This window comes from Ipomoea nil, unplaced genomic scaffold (genome assembly GCF_001879475.1).
Source record: "Ipomoea nil cultivar Tokyo-kokei standard unplaced genomic scaffold, Asagao_1.1 scaffold1074, whole genome shotgun sequence".
Lineage (NCBI taxonomy): Eukaryota > Viridiplantae > Streptophyta > Magnoliopsida > Solanales > Convolvulaceae > Ipomoea > Ipomoea nil.
This window is the reverse complement of record NW_017617502.1, coordinates 474,847-492,918: the sequence shown is the minus strand read 5'-3', so window position 1 is coordinate 492,918 and position 18,072 is coordinate 474,847. Positions and strand designations below refer to the sequence as shown.

Below are 18,072 nucleotides of genomic sequence, written 5' to 3'. Positions count from 1 at the left end.
TATAATTAAGCAACTTTTATGAGGGTATGATAATTGTCCAAACATGTTATCCAAACATGTTATCTTGACTTTACATGTAATGTGGAAAACAAAATACCAGCCCAAAATGTGTTGCGAGCTGATCTTTCAACATGTGTTGCGGAAGCAAAATGTGGTGGCGGATGCTTTGGCGAATCACGTGGATGATCTGAACGCAGGCGGGAGTGAGATGACAGAACTTCCGGGTTATGCCCGGGAAGCGCTAAGAGATGATGCAACTAGGATCCTCGAAACCTCCGGGTTATGTCCTGGAAGCGCTAAGGGATGATGCAACTAGGATCCTCATATTGCGTGTTGTTACCAAAAGGTATTAGCATTAGTCACCCGGCTTGTCCCTCATCTTTTATCCCAAAAAAAAAATGTTTTCATCCAACCAAACAACATAAAACATAATTTTTTTTTCTACTTTCAGAAAAACATTCTAATTATAGATTCACACAATTGTGCGGAACCATCCACGACGTTATTAAATTTTATAAGAGCATCCACACCAAAGTATGGGAGATAATAGTACACTAATATGCACTTCAACAGATGGGAAGCAAAGATAATATCAAAAATAATCCTCTTGCAAATGTCAAGATAATGGCAGAAAAAGAAAAAAAAAAAAAAAAAAAAAGGACAAGCGCTGCTAAGCAAAGAGTTCAAAGCCGGGCGCGTGCAACACGCGTCGCGCGCATCTGTTTACAGCATTTTTTTATTTTAAAAATTTTAATTTTATTTTTTCTCTCCCCTCCCATATTCTCTTTCCTAATCACTCTTACATTATCCCTCAATTCTCCCCAACTGATGTGGATGCTCTAAGTTAGAATAATGTACATTATGAATTAGAATAATGTACTTTTTGTGTTAGAAGAATGTACATTATATGTTAGAATTATGAAGTGAGATAATGTACTTTATAAGTTAAAATAATATTAAAAAAATATGCAAAACGACTACGGTCTAAGCAATAAATATTGATCTTTTAGAGTTGGGTTCAACCTTTTGGAAGAATAAGTATTGATCTCGGTACTCCTGGTCTTATCCACTTAGTTGGTTGCATTTTTTGTTGTCTTTTTGTGTCCTGTGCTCAACTATGTATAAATTGATTCAAAACCCTATACACACCCATCACATGCATCCTAAGTTTAATTCTCTTTCTCTTCCCAATCCCTATGGTTCTCTTTTGGAATATTCATGTCTTTATCTCTCTCCTTCTCCTCACTATCCCTTTCTCAATCATAAGCGCAGAAAACTCTGAAACTTATATTGTCAGCCTCCAAAATGACTTGAAACCTTCTGTTTTTTCCGATGTTGAACACTGGTATACTGCCACCCTTAACTCCCTTACTTCAAACCCTGTAACCGACAATTACCCATCCAAAACCCACACCCGTTTCCTCCATGTTTACACAACCGTTTTCCATGGCTTCTCTGCTAAGCTCACGCGAAAACAGGCTCGGCTCTTGAAAAACCGCCCCGGTGTTCTCGCCGTCTTACCTGACCGGATCAGGCAGTTACACACTACTCGGTCGCCTGAGTTTCTGGGGTTGGCCTCCTTTGACCCCGTTTATGTGCCGTCGAATCTCTTATCTGAGTCGGATTCCGGCTCCGATGTCATCGTCGGCGTGTTTGACACGGGTATATGGCCGGAGCGGCGGAGCTTTCACGATGAAGGCCTTGGACCCGTTCCTTCTCGCTGGAAAGGGGAGTGCGTGGAAGGGAAAAATTTCACTAAACTGAACTGTAATAGAAAGGTTATTGGAGCTCGGTACTTTATTGCCGGATATGAAGCCGGCGCCGGGAGATTTAACAGTTCCGTTGACGTAAAATCGCCGAGAGATTCAGATGGTCACGGTACTCACACCGCCTCCACGGTTGCCGGTAGAGCTGTTTCCGATGCAAATTTATTTGGGTTTGCGAAAGGGGTCGCCGTTGGGATTGCGCCCAAAGCCCGTCTCGCGGCCTATAAAATTTGCTGGAAAAAGGGTTGTATGGACTCCGACATACTCGCCGCCTTTGATAAGGCGGTTGAGGACGGAGTAGACGTCATCTCCATATCCGTCGGCGGAGGAGCTTTTATGTACAACATGGACTCCATCGCCATTGGCTCTTTCGGGGCTATGGAAAAAGGTGTTCTCATTTCTGCTTCCGCCGGTAACGACGGCCCCGGTAGAATGACGGTGACGAATTCTGCTCCGTGGATCACCACCGTCGGCGCGAGCACCATCGACAGAAAATTTCCGGCGGATTTGGTGCTGGGAGATGGGCAGGTGATCGCCGGCGCGTCAGTATACGACGGCGGTCATAAACTTGAGAATACCTCTCTGCCCTTGATTTACGGCGGAAATGCCTCCGTAAGCCACGGCGGAAAAAGCGGGAGTAGTTTCTCAGCCGCAAGGTGCTTGCCGGAATCTCTGGACAAAGATTTAGTCGGCGGGAAGATAGTGGTGTGCGATCGCGGCGGAACGGGGCGCGTGGCCAAAGGTGAGGTGGTGAAGAGCGCCGGTGGGGCCGGTGTGGTGGTTGCCAACGTGGCACCCCTGGGCGAAGGCTTGATCGCAGACGCTCACGTCATCCCCGGACTTTCCGTAACGGAATCAGACGGCAACAGGGTTCGGGGATACATAAACTCCACCCCAAATCCAACCGCCACCCTGATTTTCCGGGGCACCGAAATCGGCGCCAAACCCGCGCCGGTGGTTGCGTCTTTCTCGTCAAGGGGCCCCAGCGGCGAGTCACTGTACGTTCTCAAACCTGACGTCATCGCGCCAGGTGTGAACATCCTGGCAGCTTGGCCTGGTGACGTGGCGCCTACGGAGCTATCCTCCGACACGCGGCGCTCGGAGTTTAACATTGTTTCGGGAACGTCGATGTCATGTCCACATGTCTCCGGCCTTGCGGCTTTACTCAAAGGGGCCCACCCGGAGTGGTCCCCGGCGATGCTTAGGTCAGCGCTGATGACCACCGCTTACGTGGAGGACCAGGAAGGCAACCCGATAATGGACGAGAAATCCTACAACGTCTCCACCGTTTGGGACATGGGAGCCGGACACGTAAGCCCGGAAAAGGCGGTCGACCCAGGACTAGTTTACGATATTACCCCCAACGATTACCTCAACTTTCTCTGCTCCTCCAACTATACTGCCCAAGATTTGCGGCAAATTGCTCGGAAGGCAGTTAGATGCCCCGGGGAACACCGGAAACCGCCGTGGGATCTCAACTATCCGGCGATTTCCGTAGTGATCGATGCTTCCTCGCCGACATCGACGGTGGTTAGGGCTACGAGGACGGTGACCTACGTCGGTGATGGCGCATCGACGTACAACGTGGCGGTGACGAACCCAAATGGTGCAATGGCGAAGGTAACTCCGACCAAACTTGATTTCACGGCGAAGGGTGAGAAACAGGAGTACGTTGTTGAGATTACGGCGGAGGAGAAATTGGCGGTGACGCCGGGGAAGTCTGTGACTGAGTTGGGAAAGCTCATATGGTCTGACGGGAAACGCCATGTGGTTTCGCCTCTGCTTGTAGTCTGGAAAAGAGCCTACTGATATATGGGATCTGATGATCTGAAATTATCCATAACTTCTAAATGAATATCAAGTATTACTTAGTTTTATGGATATCTATAATACATTATTATATATTAATATATCGCCTGCATATTTGCCGTGTTCATTTTCTTCATTTCATACGATTCATAATCATCAATCGCAACTGATAATCGATGAGCTTCATAGCCAAATTTATCTCCTTTTTCTTCCCATTGGATACTCAATGTATATCTTCTACACAAGGAATCTTGAGATTATGAATTAATCTTCTTTTCATAATAAAAAAATGCTGCCTATAGAAGAAAGGGCTGGTGCTAAGCTTGTATAAAAGTACGTGTTGCTCAATGCTTACTTATTGATTGGTGCTGCTAAGTAATGACATGATGTATATCTCGTTTGGTAGTGTGAAAATGCCTGCACAATATTAAAATATTAATAAATATAAATAATTAAAAATACATAAATAATATATGTATTTTATACACACTATTTATTATTCATATGAATTTAATTAAAATATAATCAACCATTAAATTAATTATATAGTGATTTTAATAAGATGATACTTTAAGAATAGGAAAAAGATATGATAGATATAACTCTATGGTAATAATGAAGGAGTTATCAATGTTAAGAATAAAAAGTAACGGTGTAAAAGTACTTTTATCTAATAATTAATATTGAAGTGTACAATATTTAAAATAAAATATATACATTTATATTAGTATAAGGATGGACATAAATTAATGATATAACATTGATTGAGACTTATTATGTTTTTAGATATTATGACAAATAATATAAAAATATAATTTCTTAATTTTTAACTAAACAGGAAAAAATAATTTTTTGAAATTAAGTTAAACACTAAAAATTAATTAATTTTTTTAAAAATATAAATTATTATATAAAAATATTTTTCAAATTTCTAACATAGACTTTAGACAAACTTGGATCACCGATTGCGGCAATAATACATGAAATTATGTTGTGTACTCATGTCCAAAATGACGTCGTTTTATATAACTGAAAGATAATATATGAGAGATTGATTATATATAACTGTCACCAAAATAAATGTTTGCAACTTTGTAATAAAGCTAATCTAAGTACTAAGTCTAAAAGCGATAGTTTAAATAAATACTATTTTTTGTTTAAATTTTTTTAATTCTCTTTTGGGTAACATTATATTGTTATTGTTATTGTTATTCTACTTTATCAGTTATACTCCGTGACAAGCATGGATATGACATTTTCATCTTGTGGGGTCCATAAAAAGTTGTCTACATTCAAAATTTGTGAGAGGAGGTAAAATTTTGAAAGTACACTAGTATTTTTTTTATACACTAGGATATTTCGATCACATTTGACTGGTAATTTGACCGGCATGACCAAAATTGATAAGAATTACATAATCAAGGTACTAAATTAACATTTTTAAAGTCAAGTGTTGCAATTGACACAACTCCAATAGTCAATGGATCAAAATTAAAATTTTCTAATGTCAAACGCGCATTTTTTACTTGAGTCCACCTTACCAGCAGACCCGGGTCCATGCATAACAATGGACAGTTTTGCTGTTGGGCCGATGGGCTTAGTTTTAAAAGACAAAATATTCTATGGCCTATTAAAAGAAATTATATTTAAACAAATAAAAAACCTTGCTATACCCTTTTCAAAACCCTAGGGCAGCTGTGATATAATAGTAATATCTTCATCCATCAATCCAATCCCATCTGAGAGAGACGAGAGCGGAACCGGAACCAAAGATGGTATCCTTGAAGTTACAGAAGAGGCTTTCAGCCAGTGTGCTGAAGTGCGGGCGGGGAAAGGTCTGGCTCGATCCCAATGAAGTCAATGAAATCTCCATGGCCAACTCTCGTAAGCTTCACGGTTTCCCTATGTAGATTTACATTTAGTTTTCATTTTCGCCAGATCTTATTTTCTGCTGAAGATATTTAGGGTTTGTATCGATGTTGAATATGTTATTTTATCCGCCTAACTTTGTATACTGCTTTCTTCGAATTTGTTTGCTTTTGTTGATCTCGGGGTGAAAGGTTTTGGGTATCTGTTTAGTTTCGTTTCGTTCAAGGACTATCTATCGTTGCTTATATGTAATAATTAGGAATCGACGCCCCTGTGAGGATCTAAGTTTAGGAGAGTTTATTGGAGTTGTGCTGATCGTGTTAGAGTTGTGAAATGGATTAAGAGTTTAATTGATTACTGAAACTGCTGCAGTGCTGCTGTATTAGGCTACAATTTTCATTTCCTCCCAAGAGCCCACATTAAAAGTTATACTTGTGATTGAATTAGTGTTTTTGTACTCTTGATATTGCTTCTTTCTAATTACTTGTTTTGATCAAGCATAGGCCAGAACATAAGGAAGCTGGTGAAGGATGGCTTCATTATCAGAAAGCCTACCAAGATTCACTCAAGGTCTCGTGCTCGCCGAATGAAGGAGGCTAAGAGGAAGGGCCGTCACTCTGGATATGGTACCTACACTAAAAGCTTTTAGTCTAACTAAAATGAAATGATTCTTCACATGAGCCAATAGTTCTTGGAAATTGGGATACCCATTTGTCCCATAACCTTATTTAAATTGAAGCTTGGGTGAAATGAGATTGTAATAGTTTTGCACTCATGAAATTATAATTTATCACATGGAATTATTATACTCCTTAAGTCATTTTAATTCCAAAATATTTTTCTTGTGGTGCTTTGTGCTACACAGTAACCTTGGCTCTTGTGGATAGCATTATTTCTATCATTAAACATTTATTTATTACCTTGGTCAGTTTTGTTGCTTCTAATTTGGGACTTGTTGTTTAAGGTAAGCGCAAGGGTACTAGGGAGGCTAGGTTACCCACTAAAGTGCTTTGGATGAGGAGAATGAGGGTCCTCAGGCGCCTGCTTCGCAAGTACAGGGAGTCAAAGAAGATTGACAAGCACATGTATCATGACATGTACATGAAAGTGAAGGGTAATGTTTTCAAGAACAAACGTGTGCTGATGGAGAGTATTCACAAATCAAAGGCTGAGAAGGCTAGAGAAAAGACATTATCAGATCAGTTTGAGGCTAAGAGGGCAAAGAACAAGGCAAGCCGTGAAAGAAAGTTTGCCAGGCGAGAGGAGCGATTGGCCAAGGTAAGAAAAACTCCTGAAATTTCATTTTAAATATCAGATCCTGCATTTTGCGATTTGATTGTTTGTTGCTGTACTTGATCTTCATTCTTATTGCATGATTTATTGATTTATGCTGTTAATGCTAATGTCTCCTGCCACCCACTGTTGTAAAAATCGGCCTAGGCCACCCTAAAGATTTTACCCATAGGGCTGATTAATCAGCCGACTAGGCGACTGACTCGTCCAACTTGGCTGTGTGTTTTTTTGGTATGCAATGTGTATACTACTGTGTTTTTCTTATTATTATTTAACTCACCCACCTAGGTGTATGGGGCCTTGGGTGCCTGATTAGTGCCTAGCGCCATTTACAACATTGTTTCCACCTTTTGGGGGCATTTAGTTTAGTCACCCAGTATGACCAAACTTGCATTTTTTGTTGTACTAGTGCAATTGTGCAAATTAGGGTGATGATGTCACTGAGCACCTTAGAAATTTCCTAAATATACATATGTATATATAATTTACATTTATACATTTATTTATGGGGTTAATTCCACCAAAGGTCTCTTGTTTTTGGTGGCAATTCCAAATTTAGTTCCAGACTATCGTTTTTGTCATTTAACATCCTAGATTATTATTTTTTGGACACTTTTAGTCCTTCTCGTGATTTTTTCTATTTTTAGTAAGGACATTTTTGTCCATTCATATTTTTCATTTGTTATTTTGTTGGTTTGAATTGGTTTAATTGGTTTACAACTTTACTAAAAACAGGTTAAAAAATATAGTTACAAAAAAGCAGAGATTACTAAAGTTCTAAACCGGTTGAAACCCAAAAAATAACAAAAGAAAAATATGAAAAGACAAAAATGTCCTTACTAAAAATAGTAAAAGTAAGTAATGAGAATGACTAAAAGTGTCCAAAAAATAATAGTCTGGGGTGTTAAATGGAAGGAAAAATGGAATTGACACTAAAGACAAGGGATCTCTGGTGGAATTAAATCTTTATTTATGTTTATAATAAATACAAATGTATATGTAATATTTATTTACATATTTATATATTGGTGTGTATATACTTATTTATACAATATAACCTAAAACAAAAATCTTAACCAAGCATGTTACCCAAGGGTATTGCTTACCTTTGAGAATCTAATCCTATTATTGTGAACTAATAGCTGCCTTATCGCTTTCAAAATCATGTCCTTTTCTGTTTATTTTTGTTGTTACCTTGACATTGAAGTTGAGATTGATGGTCCCATTTATCCATAGGGTCCAGGAGAGCGAGAAGCACCTGCACCGGTAACCCAATCCCAGCAAGCGCAGTAAGTTTTCAAGGTTCATACTGTTCATATTCTTCAAATTACTACATTTTAATTCTCTGTTGATTTGGCTGCTTTTGCACAGGGTGTCTAAAAAATTGAAGAAGTGAAACCTATGAAGATGAATTCAAAGTAGTAGTGGCTCTTTCTAAGTTTGTGTTAGAATTTATAGTTGGCTCCCTGCCCCCTACCTCCCCTCCCTCGTGAGTCCAAATGCTTTAGTAGGGATAAGTTTTTTACTGCTGTATTTTTTACGTGTTATTTGTTCAGTTCCTTGCTATGGTAAATTTTGAAGACGAAAAGCATTGTTGCCTTTACTCTTTATCTGATACTGCGTTATTTAAATCATGCGTAACATTAATGCTAGATTTTCGTAAGTTCATCCCTTAATATCTGATAGTACGACATAGTTTCATTTTTAAAATATTTTTTTTTTTGTTGAGAAAATTGTAATATGACTCACAAATATGCCAATTAAAAATTATAACAAAAAATATTATATTGAGCAATTGATAAAATGGGTTGCATCGATTATATATGGTATTTTTGTCTGAATTCAAGCAAATAATTGTTTCAAACTCTTATATAGATTTATTTATTTAAAATTTAACTTTTTGTTGATTCAAATTCTTATTTATTGTCAAACAAAAAGGTTTTTTTTTTTTTTACTTATTATAATTATTAAGTATTTAATTTTAATTACAATTCTAATTTTAATGTTTTAACTAAACACCTCTAAGTAATTAATTTTATGTTAGAATCAAATTATTGTATTGAATTTATGAATGAAAGAAAACTGTGCAATTATGTATTAATACATTATTTAAAGTTATTTTGAAACAATTTCAATTACATAAAAAATGAAAGTTATACACACAATTATTTTTGTAAAGTAAATATTAATAAAGATGCAAAATATAAATTTTAAAGTAGACAATACAATGTTAAAGACTTTGTGGTCGAACAGTATGATTATGGCTCTATAACACTAACATATGAATGTATATTTAGACGAATAATAAACTTCACATATAAAAAAATCAAATGTGTTGAATACTTAGGTAATCTTTCTACCTTTAGTTAAGACATGATGAATTACACTCAAGAGTTGTGGAGGAAGAGAGGGAGGTGAAGGAAATAAACAAACGGGATAGGAAAAAAACAAACGAGAGAAAATAATGGTTGCCTTCTTCCGAAAATAACGGCTGCCTTCTTCCAGTCTGGAAAAAGGCATTCACTGCCTTCTTCTGGGAGAAGGATATGCTCATTGAAACTATTGCACGATCACATGGGCATTGGTTTATCATGCTCATTCAAACATGCTTTACACTTGACGAAATCGGAGATCTAAATAAAACAGTACAAAGTGTACCAAAACATTAAAACCTAAGGACTTCAAATTGGAACTGACAATGAGGAAGAAACACAGTCTAATGGGTAAATTGGTAACCCAGTCTAATAAGGGTAAATTAGAAACACAAACTAATAAGGAAACAGTGTAGCACCCGTGCATCTTTAGTACATATTTTTGAGGTTTGCTACATGATTCTAGATCTTTCTTACACTTTTATATAGCTCCCCATTGTTTATAAAATTTTCTAGAAACATGTACATAGGTTTGTGTAGAGATTTATAGAATATTCTAGAATCTATAAGTTCATAGGTTTGTGTAGAGATTTATGAAAGGTGCTAAAGATTAATTTATAGCGTACAATTTAGTAGACCTCCACCGTTGATTAAAGAAGTCGAATAAGTATAAATACACTCAATGGCTCATGTCTAACCATCATCAACAATCCAAGCATTTGATAGTTCAAGCAATCCAAATTCCATATATAGTACATTCATTATTCTTATTGGATGATGCTATTAAAATAAAATGAATTATCAATTATAAAAAATAAACTAAATTAATTAATTAATATTATTCATAGATTATATTATGACAAATAATATATAGAAAATATAATTTCTTAATTTTTTGCAAAATAGAAAAATATAATGTTTTACTCTTCACTTAAACACTATAAAGTTTTTTGTTTTAAAATAAGCTGTTTTATAAAAATTATTTTTTTTGAAAAAATATTTTTCATATTTCAAAATAAACTTAAGATAAATTTGGATCACCGATTGCTGCACTAATAAATGACTTTTTTTTGTTAGGCCGATAGCTTAGGTTTAAAAGACAAAATTTTTTATCGCCTACTAAAAAATAAAAAAACAAAGCTATAACCTTTTTTAAACCCTAGGGCAGCAGTGATATAATAGCAATATCTTGATCGATCAATCCAATTATATGAGGATAGCAGAATCAAAGATGGTATCGTTGAAGCTACAGAAGAAGCTTGCAGCATTTATATATATAGTAAAAAAATTAATTGTAATTATAAAAAAATTCAACGATCCATGTTTAATCGTAATTATACTAATATTTGTATAAATATTATCTTATTTAATATAATAATTATCTGTGTAATTAGTTTCTTAATTAACTCATTAATTTTAATATATTTGTTGTTTTAACACCTTTACCTCAATTATTTGTGGTATAAATTAGACAAGTTTAAGTGTTGGCTTTATGACAGGTTTGGTTCGCAGAATAGGCCTGAAATAATATAGCATTCCCCTCCGAATAATAGGTATATTCTTTTGTTTGGTAAAAGTTTAGACTTTCTATTCTCAGGAACAATGTTCTTGAGAATGACCCATTCCTCCTAGAGGCAGTCGTTATATCGTAGACCGCAGTAAAAACGGCGCTGTTTCTTTAAATAAAGAAACGGTCCGCCGTTACCGTTAACGGAGTCCGCATATTTGGTGTATTAAACACCAACTGACACTACAGTATATCAAAATCCACACTGCCTCACGACAAATGAAACTGCAGTTATATCAAAATGATACTGTAGTTGTGGTGCAGTGAAACTGCAGTGTATATAAAATGAAACTAAATAACATTTCACATATTTGAGTGTATATTGTACAATGAAGCTGTAATTATATCAAAATGATCATGTAGTTGTGTTTTAATAAAACTATAGTGTATATAAAATAAAGTTAAATAACATTTTCACATATTTGAGTCTATAAATATCGAATGAAACTGTAGTTATATCGAAGTGAAACTGTAGTTGAATGGAACTGTAGTTATATCGAACTGACACTGCAGTGTATACAAAATGAAACTGAATAACAGAGTTACTTTTTGCGGAAGGGAGCGGAATGGCGAGAAACGGACACCGTTTCTTTTCATGAAACAAAACGACATCGTTTTGATGCGCGGTGCATGATCGATCATGCACCGCTGTGCACAATATAATTTGCGCCCTAGAGGGGGAATAGCTATTACTTGCGGCCTTCCTGATATTAACATATTCTTGAATCCTCATGAATAGTTTTTATTTTATTTTGTTATTTTTGTTTATTTGTTTTTTTTTTTGTTTGGTTTTGTTTTTAAAATAAAGGCTACTTTTTTTTTGAAAGGAAAATAAAGGCAACTTCATTAATCAGAAACAGAAATGTTTACGATACAGATCGTTAGAATGGTAATGCATTCTTTACAGTCAGACATCGAAAAAAATTTCCTAGCAAGGCTATAGAAAACTTGATCACAGACTGTTTTACAAATTTGAAGCCGAAGTTGTTGGATGAACTCAGTGCTTCTTCACAGATCTGGTCAAACATAGCTAAGCTTAATTCTGGTGTGACCATTTTATCATTCCACGCTTATGGGGAGAACTCGCCAAAGAAATTAGAGGAAAACCTGCGAAAGAGAAAACAAACTAGTCAAAGGAACAAAGTGATAATGTAGAACCAAAAGAAAACAAAATAAATGGAAAAAAGTGTATAAAACCTGTCAGATCTGAAGAGCCTCAGAAGCCTTCCCTGAAAAACGACCGGAGATGATATGAGATCTAACACTTATTCCTAAAATAACCGGATGATGGAGTCTACTAATGGCATCGCCGGTTCAACCCTCCATTAGAGCGTCGCCCGACAGCACCAACAAAGCAATAGTAGATGAGCGGACGGTTAGCCAAAAGATGGACTTTGAGCGATTGGAGTTTTGGAACATCTATTTCTTTTGGGTACACATTTTTGAAAGGAGAGTATTTGGACTCTGTTTGGCAAACTTAGCTGAAAAGCTATAAGCTAGAAGTTAAAAGTTGAAAAGGAGCTGAAAACTGAAAAGCTATAAGCTCGGAGCTGAAAACTGAAGAGCTGTTAAGCTAGTTGTTATAATTTTTTTTTAAAAAAACTATTAGCATAATCATGATCTAGCATCTCATAATGAACTAGCAATATTGTTTCAAATCTCATAATAATAATAATAATAATAATAATAATAATAATAATAATTGATAGGGTGTGAACCCCGTGGGCTCGGGGCCCAAAAAGAAAAGAGATCAAGCCCAAGAAGAAGAAGCAAAGCCCAAGAGGAAAATGGAGTAAGCCCAAAAGAGATACGGGCCAAGCCGAGGAGTCGGCTCGACCCGGGAGTCGGTGCGAGTGTGGGATCGGCACGGGTAGAGGGTCGGCCTAAAACTAGCCGTTAGCCCCTATTAAATTCCTAATTATCTACCCTTAAAGTCCTATTTACTACCCCACCATTCCTAACCTCCCACTTATTACCCCATTATTATTATTATTATCCATAACCCCCTAATTATCACCCATCACTACCCTACTAAATGTCCAACGGACACTTTTGGGATGGACTAGCTATAAAAAGGAGGGGAAGACAAGAAGAAAGGGGCCACTCACTCATACACACATGGGAGGACTCTCCCAAGCACTCTTCCTACACACTTGAAGACTACTATCACTCTCCTACAACTACTCTCCCAAGAAGGCCTCATTCCACAATATACCAAGAAGGCTCCACCACTCATCCATACACATGTAAGGACTCTTCCACACCATTCCATCACCCTTCTTTCTATTATTATTGTTATATTATTAGAAACACAACACTTTGTGTAGAGCATAGCCCTACAAGTATGTACAAAGACACCTACAAAATACATAGTGGAGTTAGGCTTGGCACCGCCCAAAAAGGCCCGTGGTTTTCCTTTCGGTTTCCACGTCAAAATCGTCGAGCTCATATTATTTTTAGCAAGCTTTTTATTGAAAGGTGTATCCTCCAACTAAAGGTTCAATCGTTATGCCTTGGACCCGTGTCCAGCATGCTTCCTGGACACGGGTAACAGTGCCGTTAGGCACTGTTATCTTCTTTTTATTTTATTTTATTTTTATTTTTTAATTTCAGACCACTTTGTTATAGAAGTATATGTTCATAATTTTATTAATATATGTTAATAACTATACATTCATAACTCCATAACTGTACGTTCATAACTCTATAATTGTACATTCATAACTCTATAACTGTACATTCATAACTCCATAATTGTACGTTCATAACTCTATAACTGTACATTCATAACTCCATAACTGTACATTCATAACTCCATAACTGTACATTCATAACTCCATAATTGTACATTCATAATTTTCGAAGCTCTATGTTCACAATTTTAGAGCTCTATGTTCATAATTTTATCACTATATGTTCATAATTGTAAGTTCATAATGTTAGAGCTCTTTGTTCATAATTCGATCAATAACTGTACATTCATAATTCCATAACTGTAGATTCATAATCTCATAACTGTAGATTCATAACTCCATAACTGTAGATTCATAACTCTATAACTGTACATTCATAATCTTCGAAGCTCTATATTCACAATTTTAAAGCTCCATGGTCATAATTTTATCACTATATATGTTCATAATTGTAAGTTCATAATGTTAGAGCTCTGTGTTCATAATTTCATAATTGCATAACTGTACATTCATAACGGCATAACTGTACATTCATAATCCAAAAAAAAAATAACGCCGTTAACGGCAAAACGCGCGCGATTTTTTTTTTTTTTTTTTTTTTTAACTAAATGACGCGTTTTTTTTGAAAAACGATGTCGTTTTGGGCCCGTGTCCACAATTCATTGTGGACACGGGTCCAGGACATAATTTGCCCTTAAGGTTGTGTTGGACCTCCTTGGGTCCGAAAACCCAAAAACCATTAATAATAATAATAATAATAATAATTATTATTATTATTATTATTATTATTATTATTATTATTATTATTATTATTATTATTATTATTGCGATTAAAGTTGCAGATAAAGGGGAAGAGAAAATGATTTTAATTGGGAAAGGTAAATTATGATATTTCTTTAAAATAATAAAGATAAAGATAGAAAAAAAGTTAGGAAGCTATGAGTTTATTTTGAAACGCTACCTTAGGTAGCGTTCCAAAATAAGCTCTTATTTTAAATAAGAGCTTATTTAAATAAGAGCTTATTTAGCATTCAAAAAAAAAAATAAGAGCTTATTTAAATAAGCTCTTCTTTTAAATAAGAGCTTATTTAGTAAATATTATAAAATAGAGCTTATAACTTATTAGTAGTTTAAAATAAGCTATAAGCTCCTAAATAAGATCTGCCAAACAAAGCCTTGCTAATGTATTACAATTTTATATTGATATGAGAGGTGGAAAAATAGAATAAGATTATATTATTTGGTGTAAAAATCTTTGTCCATCCATCCAAAATTAAACTTAAAACTCACATTGATTCTTGATTTTTGCACAAAAGAGAATCCTCTAACAATATATTTCATACTTGTTAAAAAACATAAACTACCTATAACTATATACTAATCTACATTTACATTTTCAAACAATGTGAGATCAAAACTTTCAAAATCCATTCCAACTTCCTTTTCTCAATTTCACGATTACATTTTAAGTATTAAATTTTTATTTACTCGTTAATATTAGAATTAGACTAATGGTATGGTTATAATTCTATATTAGACTTTAATATTAGAATTAGAGTAATGGTGTAATTATAATTCTATAAAGATATGTGGGTTAGGGCCCTATTAAGACTTTATTATTAGAATTCTATAAGGATTTGTGTGCTTTTCTTCGGTTAGCGGTGAACTAACGAAAATTATAATAATACTAACGAAGAAGATAATATTTAACGAATAAATTAACGGATAATTGTATAATTAATGATAAATTAGGAAATCTCAAGAAAAAAATTAAAATCTAAACAACCTAAAACATTCATTTGATTTAATAATTTGATAGGACATTTTTTCTACCAATTATAGGCCTAATAACTTTCTTTGGCTCTTATTAGTATATATAGATAGATTATTATTATTATTATTATTATTATTATTATTATTATTGTGACAAGTAATATACAAAATAATTTCTTAATTTTTAGCTAAACTGAAAAATATAATTTTTTGACTTTCAGTTAAACACAACAATATCAATTTGTTTAAAAAATAAATTATTTTATAAAAATCATTTTTTAAATTTCTAGACGAACTTCGGTCACCGATAGCTGCACCAATCATTATTGCATGGATCATAGTCCACACAATTTTGTGGACCATAAATAAAAGTACATTTTTAATATACTAAATATACATTATTTATATACGTGAAGTATATTATTTGAGAGTACATTATTTTAGTATTAAAAATATATTATTTTATATATACATTTTTAATATACTAAATATACATTATTTATATACGTAAAGTATATTATTTGAGAGTACATTATTTTAGTATTAAAAATATATTATTTTATATATATTATTAAATAATATACATTCAATACACAAATAATATACTTTTAATATATTAAAAATATATCTTATGTTTATGATCCACACACAGCTGTGTGGACTAGAGCCCACACAATAGTTTGCCTAGTTGCACTTAGTTGGGCCGATGGCTTATTTTAAAAGACAAAATCTTTTAAAGCCTATTCAAAAGAAATTATAACTTTTTCAAAACCCTAGGGTAGCTGTGATATAATAGCACTATCTTCATCCATCAATCAATTGCATCTGAGAGAGACGAGAGCCGAACCAAAGATGGTGTCGTTGAAGTTACAGAAGAGGCTTGCAGCCAGTGTGCTGAAGTGTGGGCGGGGAAAGGTTTGGCTCGATCCCAACGAAGGCAATGAAATCTCCATGGCCAATTCTCGTAAGCTTCTCGTTTTCCCTATGTAGATTTACATTTAGTTTTCGTTTTTGTTTTCGCCAGGTCTTAGTATCTACTGAATATTTTATTTTATTCGCAACTCTGTATACTGTTTTCTTCGAATTTGCTTGGTTTTGATGATCTCGGGTTGGGTATCTGTTTAGTTTCGTTTCGTTTAAGGACTACCTAGCGTTGCTTGTATGTAATACTTAGGAATCAACGCTCCTGTGAGGTTCTAACTTTCAGGAGATGTTTATTGGAGTTGTTCTGATCGTGTTAGATTTGTGAAATGGATTAAGAGTTTAATTGATTACTGAAACTGCTGCAGTGCTGCTGTATGAGGCTACCATTTTCATTTCCTCTCAAAAGCCCACATTAAATGTTATACTTGTGATTGAATTAGTGTTTTTGCACTCTTGGTACTTCTTCTTTCTAATTACTTGTTTTGCTCAAGCATAGGCCAGAACATAAGGAAGCTGGTGAAGGATGGCTTCATTATCAGAAAGCCTACCAAGATTCACTCAAGATCTCGTGCTCGCCGAATGAAGGAGGCTAAGAGAAAGGGCCGTCACTCTGGATATGGTTAGTCTAACTAAAATGAAATGATTCTTCATATGAGCCAATAGTTCTTGGAAATTGGAATACCCATTTGTCCCATGACCTTATTTAAATTGGAATTCCAAAATATTTTTCTTGTGGTGCTATATGTGCTATACAGTAACCTAGGTTCTTGTGGATAGCATTATTTCTATCATTAAACATTTATTTATTGCATTGGTCAGTTTGGTTGTTCCTAATTTGGAATTTGCTGTTTAAGGTAAGCGCAAGGGTACTAGGGAGGCTAGGTTACCCACTAAAGTGCTTTGGATGAGGAGAATGAGGGTCCTCAGGCGCCTGCTTCGCAAGTATAGCGAGTCAAAGAAGATTGATAAGCACATGTATCATGACATGTACATGAAAGTGAAGGGTAATGTTTTCAAGAACAAGCGTGTCCTGATGGAGAGTATTCACAAATCAAAGGCTGAGAAGGCTAGAGAAAAGACATTATCAGATCAGTTTGAGGCTAAGAGGGCAAAGAACAAGGCAAGCCGTGAAAGAAAGTTTGCCAGGAGAGAGGAGCGCTTGGCCAAGGTAAGAAAAACTCCTGAAATTTCATTTTAAATATCAGATCAGATCCTGCATTTTGCGATTTGATTGGTTTTTGCTGTACTTGAACTTTATTCTTATTGCTTGATCGGCCTAGGCCACTTAGGTGCTCTTAAGCCTAGGGTAACGTTTACCTTTGAGAATTTAATCCTATTATTGTGAACTAATCGCCACCTTAATGCTTTCAAAATCATGTCTTTTTCTGTTTACTTTTGTTGTTACCTTGACATTGAAGTTGAGATTGATTGTCCCATCTATCCATAGGGTCCAGGAGAGAGGGAAGCACCTGCACCGGTAACCCAATCCCAGCCAACGCAGTAAGTTTTCAGGGTTCATACTCTTCTATATTCTCAAAGTACCACATTCGAATTCTCTGTTGATTTGGCTGCTTTTGCACAGGGTGTCTAAAAAATCAAAGAAGTGAAACCTGTGAAGATAGTGGTGGCTCTTTCTAAGTTTTTGTGTTAGAATTTATAGTTAAGGTTTTTGGCTCCCTGCCCGCCACCCCTACCTACCCCCTCCCTGGTGCTATACCTTTATAGTTAAGGGGTAAGTTTTTTACTGCTGTACTTTTTATTTATGCTATTTGTTCAGTTTTAGACCTACCTTGCAATGGTAAATTTTGAAGACGAAAATCATTCTTGCCTTTACTCTTTAACTGATACTGTGTTATTTAAATCATGCCTAACAGTAATGCTAGATTTTCTTAAGTTTATCTCTATATATTTGATACGACACTAGTTTCATTTTCTTAATATTGCAATTCTTCCTTCATAGAGTATTTTCTTTCTTTCTGTGCAGTACTCTTTTTCACCTTTCTCTG

The 18,072-nt window shown here is 35.3% G+C and overlaps 3 protein-coding genes and 1 long non-coding RNA gene across 7 annotated transcripts; 3 read left to right on the top strand and 1 right to left on the bottom strand.

Moving 5' to 3' along the window:
- The first annotated feature begins 1,143 nt into the window (after window positions 1-1,143).
- On the top strand, window positions 1,144-3,649 carry LOC109182800 (subtilisin-like protease SBT1.5). Its single transcript, XM_019333002.1, has one exon. It carries the CDS (start codon window positions 1,197-1,199, stop codon window positions 3,573-3,575), a length of 2,379 nt encoding a protein of 792 aa, XP_019188547.1. The 5' UTR covers window positions 1,144-1,196; the 3' UTR covers window positions 3,576-3,649.
- A 1,641-nt stretch (window positions 3,650-5,290) lies between these two features.
- LOC109182804 (60S ribosomal protein L19-2) lies at window positions 5,291-17,907 on the top strand. 4 transcript variants are annotated; one of them, XR_002054434.1, is made up of 6 exons: window positions 5,291-5,459; window positions 5,948-6,070; window positions 6,409-6,722; window positions 7,974-8,026; window positions 8,109-8,194; window positions 17,718-17,907. XR_002054434.1 is itself a non-coding variant. In XM_019333007.1 (6 exons), exons 1-5 carry the CDS (start codon window positions 5,348-5,350, stop codon window positions 8,131-8,133), a joined length of 627 nt encoding a protein of 208 aa, XP_019188552.1. In that variant the 5' UTR covers window positions 5,291-5,347; the 3' UTR covers window positions 8,134-8,170; window positions 17,704-17,907. The 4 variants fall into 4 exon arrangements, 2 of the variants coding, with proteins under 2 accessions (XP_019188552.1, XP_019188551.1); XR_002054435.1 differs by having other exon boundaries at window positions 8,109-8,195; window positions 17,727-17,907; XM_019333007.1 differs by having other exon boundaries at window positions 8,109-8,170; window positions 17,704-17,907.
- LOC109182805 lies at window positions 7,787-17,506 on the bottom strand. The gene is made up of 2 exons (XR_002054436.1): window positions 17,424-17,506; window positions 7,787-7,883 (listed from the first exon to the last, which is right to left on the bottom strand). It is a non-coding gene; the product is annotated as an uncharacterized LOC109182805 (long non-coding RNA).
- LOC109182803 (60S ribosomal protein L19-1) lies at window positions 15,898-17,907 on the top strand. The gene is made up of 5 exons (XM_019333005.1): window positions 15,898-16,106; window positions 16,563-16,685; window positions 16,921-17,234; window positions 17,514-17,566; window positions 17,649-17,907. Exons 1-5 carry the CDS (start codon window positions 15,995-15,997, stop codon window positions 17,671-17,673), a joined length of 627 nt encoding a protein of 208 aa, XP_019188550.1. The 5' UTR covers window positions 15,898-15,994; the 3' UTR covers window positions 17,674-17,907.
- Window positions 17,908-18,072: the final 165 nt, after the last annotated feature.

Excerpts from the sequence above, each read along its gene's own strand:
- LOC109182800 (XM_019333002.1), top strand. The coding sequence starts at position 1,197 with ATGGTTCTCTTTTGGAATATTCATGTCTTTATCTCTCTCCTTCTCCTC.
- LOC109182803 (XM_019333005.1), top strand. The coding sequence starts at position 15,995 with ATGGTGTCGTTGAAGTTACAGAAGAGGCTTGCAGCCAGTGTGCTGAAG. Across the intron at positions 16,107-16,562 it reads AATCTCCATGGCCAATTCTC|GCCAGAACATAAGGAAGCTG; the intron begins GTAAGCTTCTCG and ends GCTCAAGCATAG. Across the intron at positions 16,686-16,920 it reads GGGCCGTCACTCTGGATATG|GTAAGCGCAAGGGTACTAGG; the intron begins GTTAGTCTAACT and ends TTGCTGTTTAAG.
- LOC109182804 (XM_019333007.1), top strand. The coding sequence starts at position 5,348 with ATGGTATCCTTGAAGTTACAGAAGAGGCTTTCAGCCAGTGTGCTGAAG. Across the intron at positions 5,460-5,947 it reads AATCTCCATGGCCAACTCTC|GCCAGAACATAAGGAAGCTG; the intron begins GTAAGCTTCACG and ends GATCAAGCATAG. Across the intron at positions 6,071-6,408 it reads GGGCCGTCACTCTGGATATG|GTAAGCGCAAGGGTACTAGG; the intron begins GTACCTACACTA and ends TTGTTGTTTAAG.